Source organism: Nannobrachium achirus, assembly GCF_963921795.1.
Source record: "Nannobrachium achirus genome assembly, chromosome: 9".
NCBI classification, from domain to species: domain Eukaryota; kingdom Metazoa; phylum Chordata; class Actinopteri; order Myctophiformes; family Myctophidae; genus Nannobrachium; species Nannobrachium achirus.
The window spans coordinates 36,056,459-36,063,651 of NC_137818.1; the positions used below are offsets into that span (position 1 = coordinate 36,056,459).

The 7,193-nt window shown below is 43.3% G+C and overlaps 1 protein-coding gene across 1 annotated transcript in view; it reads left to right on the top strand.

Annotated features, from left to right (window-relative positions):
- Nucleotides 1-886: 886 nt before the first annotated feature.
- Nucleotides 887-7,193, top strand: part of LOC308290810 (voltage-dependent L-type calcium channel subunit alpha-1D-like) — a gene marked incomplete at its 3' end in the record, with an annotated part of 44,755 nt that continues 38,448 nt past the window's right edge. The window contains 4 exon segments of the mRNA XM_080732721.1: nt 887-1,129; nt 1,699-1,799; nt 3,573-3,678; nt 3,787-3,926. Coding sequence (XP_080588847.1) covers nt 1,049-1,129; nt 1,699-1,799; nt 3,573-3,678; nt 3,787-3,926 — 428 coding nt within the window. The 5' untranslated portion in view covers nt 887-1,048.

Consider the following 7,193-nt stretch of genomic DNA (forward strand, 5'->3'; position numbering starts at 1 on the left):
GTGCGAGTGAGAGAGACTAAGTTACATCTCATCATATCAATAGTGAAAATAGCTACAAGCTCACAATATATCACACATTGGGAGCTTGTAGACAGGCTATCATTGACTTATTATTATGGCCCAGAAGGTCCTGGGCATCTCCCCTCTATTAAATGGCAAAAAGCTCCAGAATTTGGGACGGAGATGTACCATCAGGTATATGCACTATAAGACACCTCAGGGCGACATGCCCTAAAGTGAGAGGTCGTGCCAATTCTTGGACATCTGGCCAGTGATGTATATCGGACCGTTACCCATATATGGAGATCCATGTACTGTATATGGTACATCCCTTTCATGACTATACATGAAGATCACTGTCTGAACCAGCCACACAGATATGGCATTCCCATATGAAGTTAGATATGGGCTTAATATCGATGACATCAGGGATCTTCATATATGGGCATAAAAGGGATTCTGGGAAATACCCATATATGGACTTTTACATAGGTGATGTCACCTGTGATATCATCTGTGATGTCACAGTGATGTGTCAAGGGACCCACTGTGTCAGGCGTGACCTTCAGAGATACACGATACCTGGACAAGATGTGCCGGATGTGTCATCACAGTGACATCAGAGCACGATGTCAGAGCAGCAATCCCATGTAGACCATAAAAATGTGTAAACACACGGAGACACGCTGTGAAATGTCTCATGGTAAACTGTGACCTTCGTTCGCATTAATAGGGAAACATAGGCTTGTCAGAGGGATAGCAACAGAGACACAGCCCCTTACAGCCCATGGAGCTTGGTTAGCATGTTATCCTATGGCATGGACAGCCCAGTTGAGGAGCAAAATCGTACCCTGTCTCCCCTTACATTTTCTCTCTGTCCCCAGGCAACGGTCAAAACGGCTACACCAAGGCAGTGGATGGAAAGGAGGGAGGAGAAGAGGAGGAGGAGGGAGGAGAGGATGATGGAGGAGGAGGAGAAGGAGGAGAGGAGAATGAGGAGGCGTGGGACGTGGAGCTGGACGGGGACGGAGATGAAGGGGGAGTACGGATGACAAGGACAGACACTCTCCACTCCACAACCAGTTCAACTGCAACACAGAGGAGGAGTAGACATAATGCCAAGAAACAGGTAGATCAGGGGTCTTCAACAGGGGGTCCAGGACCCCTAGGGGGTCCTCAGAGTTACTTCAGGGGGCCCACAAAATCCTTGTGTGGTAGGATCATTCTTTTAAATTAACAACTTGAACCCTCGCATTCCTATTCTGAGGAGAACTTTAGCCAAGCAGATTTACAAGCTCTCAACGCCTCGCAGCGCGAGGCGTTGAGTCGGTTGAGAGCTTGTAGATTGGCTATTTTCGTCAAATAGGTTTGGTGTAGAGGTAATAAAAAGAGCAGACCAAGTACATGGTGAAAAGTCAAGATTACAAAATACCGACGATACGGTGACTATTTAAAAATAGCTTATCTACGAGCCTACAAGCTTCTACGAACTTAATTGTACAGCTTCAATTTTCTTAAATGTTTGAAAACGTAATAATTTGGCATGAAAAGGTTTGAGAACCACTTTAATATTGAGGAAGGAGATGAGGAGAGAAGGTGGTGTGAAGAATAATGAATTAATAATATTCATATTCTAATCCATGGAGAGAGATGATGATCATATACATGTTAATATATGTATTAATGAATCCATTCTAGATCCAGGGCAATAATCAGGTACAGAGAGCTCCCAGAGCGTTGTACTGCCTTAAACTCAACAATCCCATCAGAAGAGCTGCTTTATCCATCGTTGAATGGAAGTATCCTTCACTTGGTGTGTGTGTGTGTGTGTGTGTGTGTGTGTGTGTGTGTGTGTGTGTGTGTGTGTGTGTGCGTGTGCGTGTGCGTGTGCGTGTGCTTGTGCTTGTGCTTGTGCTTGTGTGTGCGTGCGGGCGTACGTGGGTTTGCGTGGGTTTATTGTTTTTGCTATCTCTACGTAGGCTTACACATAAGCACATTTTGTGTATTATGTGTGTGCATGTGTTTACTGTGCATTCATGGTCCATGGATGTGTTTGTAAATTCACTCCGAGGGTAGTCGACTAGAGTGTTTATTGCGTTCTCTGAGCACATTAGCGCTTTGCCAAGCATATTCTTTTCCTGGCATTCATGTGCCTGATCGTCTCGGGGGAAGACGCTATTTAGCAATCTACTGCCATGGCTCTGAGGCTACGAAGCCACTAATCAGCGGTTGGGGACGTGTCTAGAAGTTTTAGTTTTATAAACCTGCAAGCTTTGCTGACACAAGGTCAGTTGTATTTGTCCTGGATGGAGGAAAGGTCACATCCACTGTCGCGCTCGGCTGTTCGCACGACACTCTAGTCCAGTGATTCTCAACCTTTTCAGGCAGCGACCCCCAAAATAACCATATTTGAAATGGGGACCCTCCAACCTGACCAGCACTAAGAGTTGAGGCATTACATTTTGTATAACATGATTCTATAGCAGATCTACGGTACATGCTCAAGTTGTGAGCATGTAGATCGGCTATTTTCACAATTTCTGCCTGTAATATTTGACAATTTGGCCAATGTTTAATTTGTCATGTTAGAGGCATTCAAAAGTCCTTAAATTGTAATTTTAGAAATGTGCAGATACCCTCTATACACTTAAACTTTATGTTGGTTTGTTTACAGTTAAGTGAGAAAACAATGTTGCACATTAAGTTAATCATCTGGGGACCCCCCAAAATAATTTGGGGACCCCCCTGGGGGTCCCGACCCACAGGTTGAGAACCACTGCTCTAGTCTGCATGGCTTTGCGTGTGAGGACAGCTCCCATACAAGGCAGTGATGTGGACATGCCAAGAAGAAGGAGGCAGTGATGCAGCAAGTGAGGATGCCCAATTGCTCATAAATAATGGTTCTGCTGTGGAATGCAACTGCATTTTGGTATGGGCCCCAAGGTCCTATACAGACCTTGGGGCCCATACCAAAATGCAGTTGTACCCTATACTATGCTAATTAAAAGATGTGAGACATATAGATACAGTAGTTGTCTTAGTTAGTTCATTAAAAAATATATACCGTAAATATGATATAATATATTTGTTTCTGGGCGCCCGCTGGCTTACTGGTCCAGGCGCAATGCACATACCACATAGGCATTGATGCCTGACGGTCTCGCCGGTTCGATTCCCGATCGGAGGACCTTTGCCGCATGTCACTCCCCGTCTCTCCCCCCATTTCCTGTCAGTCTACTGTCCTATCCAATAAAGTAAAAAATAAATAAGTCTTTATAATATATTTGTTTCCATTTATTACTATTATAATTAATAGTTTAGCAAACAGTCATTTAAAAATGATCTTTCAGCAGCTGTGTCAGGGAGCTGGGAATGAGCAATGAGCCATGAATACTGTTACTTTATCGCTAACAAGGTAAATATGTGAAAGTGCAGTGATATTTGAGGTCATGTCACCAAGCCCTTCTGTCACTTTCTCATGGGAGTGGTCTGAGTCCACAGCAGAGTGGAATTACAGTATGATTGCACCCAGTATGTGTGTTATTATGTCCTTAAACCCCTCTCTCTCTCAGACCATTTGACATTTTCATCTTGTTAGCAATCTTTGCTAACTGTGTAGCGCTGGGAGTGTCCAAACCTTTCCCAGAAGACGACTCGAATTCCACAAACCATGACCTGGTGAGTAAAGTATACTACAGAGTAGTATACGTTATTATCAATGTTATTATCGAGATTATATGTTATGTACACCAATTAATACAATAATTATTGTTTGTGTGTTCTTAGGAACAAGTAGAATATGTGTTTCTGATCATTTTCACCATTGAGACCTTCATGAAAATCTTGGCCTATGGTTTGGTGATGCACCCCAGTTCCTACATCAGGAACGGATGGAATCTTCTAGACTTTGTCATCGTTATAGTGGGGTTAGAACGAGCACACACGCACGCACGCACGCACGCACGCACGCACGCACGCACACACACACACACACACACACACACACACACACACACACACACACACTCCTCTTAATCTAACTCTGATGATATAAAATAAACTCAGAGGGTCTGCAGTATGTCTGATGTATGGGATAATAAATGCAGCATTATTACTATAATATTATGTTAATAATGTATATTATACAACAGCTATAGTTCCCACCAAGTGTTGTGTTTGGCCAAGTATTGTGCCAATAACCACAATTTACTAAGGTCAAATGAAAGAAAAATGCCTCCACCATTGATTACTGTTCAGCCTGGACAATCAGTGGACAGCAACTGAGAGATACAGACAGGTTTTACCATTCACAATGCATAACTGGGGTCATATGAGACAAAAAAGTTTGAGACCTTTCAGTCAGACGCGTTCTGAGTTCTACCGGCCACAGAGAGACACACAGAAATTTCGAAAACTGTAGATAGATGACATCACAACATCGTCATTATTGTACTTTAAAATGCATTTAGCTATCAACAAAACATCATTTAACAACTTGGGATTGAACTGCCTTGTAATATTTCTGTAATTTGTCGCATATATTCACAGTAGTGCTGATATTTAGAATGTTGCAATGGACTGTACATCTGAAAGGAGGACAAATGAATGACATCCACGCTGTGGTGGTAGTCGGGCACAAGGTGTATGGCTTTGGAGGGCCCTTTAAAGGGAACATCAGTAATCAGGTTGAAGTCCACATCTTCAACACAGTGTCGTTGCGCTGGAGGATGTTGCCCCCAGAGACAACAGGAAGAGGAGAACGTCCTCTTGAGGTTCCATGCTTGAAGAAGGGCCACACGGCTGTGCTGATTAGCAATTTCACATACATCTGGGGAGGGACTCCTAGCAGGGGAGGGACTTCTTACTGCAACGCTCTTTATGCATTTGATGTTGACGCCCACAGATGGTTTAAGCCCGATGTTACTGGCACTGTTCCAACGGTAAAGTCATGGCACTCAGCCTGTGCCTTAGGGAAGGTCATTTATGTCTATGGGGGAATGACCCAGCACTTGGCATGCACTAATGACATTTACAAGTTGGAATCCACCACAATGGTTTGGTCTTTAATTAACACCAGAGGCACTCTAGCACCGGTTTCATCCAGTCATTCTGCCACCATCATAGGGACAAAGATGTTTGTATTTGGGGGCTGGAATGGGCATGGGGTCGACTACAATCTCATCAGTGTGTTTGACACAGAGACCAACCGCTGGCTGAGAACACCTTCTGCACAGCTTCTTCCAAAAAGGCGCAGGGCTCATTCAGCCTTTGCCAAGAATGGAGAGCTGTACATATTTGGTGGCAAAAACTCAAACCTGACCTTCAATGACCTGTGGAAATTCAATCCAGAGACCTTCTCCTGGAATAAGGTTGAGCCCAAAGGGAAAGGCCCTTCTCCCAAATGTGAGAAGGACTCTTGCCCTTGCATTGTTTGTTGCATCCTCCTCTTACTTTGTTCGGTGCTGTTTGTTTCCGTGATAGTCCATGAGCTAGAACTTAGAAAGGAGATGACAAACGTTTGTCGCTGCTATGCTGCTGGGGCATCTTGAAAATAAAAGAGAAAGATTTCATTCTAAAGTGAGTGCTAGCTGGCAAGTTCATTCGTTCCATGAGCCGTGCACCCAAGACAAGTATTTGATGGAACAACTGTGTTTGACGAGTGCTCCTCTCTCTCTCTTCTGAAGTGTCCTGACTACGGAGTGACGCACCTCCCCCAGCAGCTAGCAGTATGGCTTACCAAGCGTTTGTCGCTGCTATGCTGCTGGGGCATCTTGAAAATAAAAGAGAAAGATTTCATTCTAAAGTGAGTGCTGGCATCTCCTTTCTAAGTTCATTCGTTCCATGAGCCGTGCACCCAAGACAAGTATTTGATGGAACAACTGTGTTTGACGAGTGCTCCTCTCTCTCTCTTCTGAAGAGTCCATGAGCTAGACCAAAAGTGAGGGGCACCTAAAGTGAATAAATCTTTTTTGTATAAGTTTGTTTGTAGGGTCCATATAAGTACTTTGAAACATGATAGCCTTTTCAAATGAGTAGCGTTAATAATTTTTTGGGACAATCATTGTTTTCCCATTAACTCGCATTATATGCAGAGTAGAATTTTGTGCAGTTTATTGTATCTTGTATATGTAACATTTAAGTTTGATTCACACTTATAATCACACACACACACACACACACACACACACACACACACACACACACACACACACACACACACACACACACACACACACACACACACACACACACAAAGGCTATGCCATAAAAAAGTATGTTATGAAATTATATAAATATGTCGGCCTATAATAACAATTAATTTGCTTAACTCATTTGCTGCGATGCCCGAGGAGCCCGAAAAAATCCCGCTGTACGGCCCTGCCATGCCCGAGGAACCAGAGAATTTGCTTTTATATAATATAATGTTTAATTACACTCTTCCCCAGCCCCTGATAAAGTTTGAGCCTTCTGTCATAATAGGGAACCCAAAATATCACACATCAAAGTTAGTGTGTTTGAAAACAAGAGTGTAATAAATGTATAAATCTCAATAAAAGTGTATAATTCTCCCCATAATCCACAGTGAAGGCACAGTGAAGGCATTTCACACGCACCGCTGCAGCCTGCTGCGGCTCCAGCACAGTTTTTTTTTCATTTTTTTTTTCAAACATCCTCATTCCAACATGCAGCCATGCCATTCCTACACCCCCCCATTCCAACAAATCCTAGCCCTAACATCTATGGAAGTGTCGCCACAATTAGAAAGTCTGAATGGCAGCATGTCAATGGCCCCATGCGAGGCTAGAAGTAGCAACGTAAACAGTTTGGCTCTATCAAAGAGACCGTTCTGCATGAATCAAACAAAATCCCGTGACATTTTCACTTGAAAAGTCATAATCTGCCATGCCTACACAACACACAGCTTCATAACCCCACAAAAATGTTCAAAGTCTCCACAAAAAACTATGGACATCAGCAAGGCTAGTCTCATCCTCATGCCTGGTCTTGGGACCCATCCTAATGTGAGTTGCCTCAATTTAATTCAAATAACAGGTTGTGAAAGGTGAGAAACCAGTCCAGTGTACAGAGTGTACTCTCAATCAGTTGTGATGGCTGGTAGCAACTGGTTGGCTGTCGTCTTTGCAGGTCAGAAAAGGCTTTATTGGAAAGTAAATAAAGGTTTTATTTTTAAA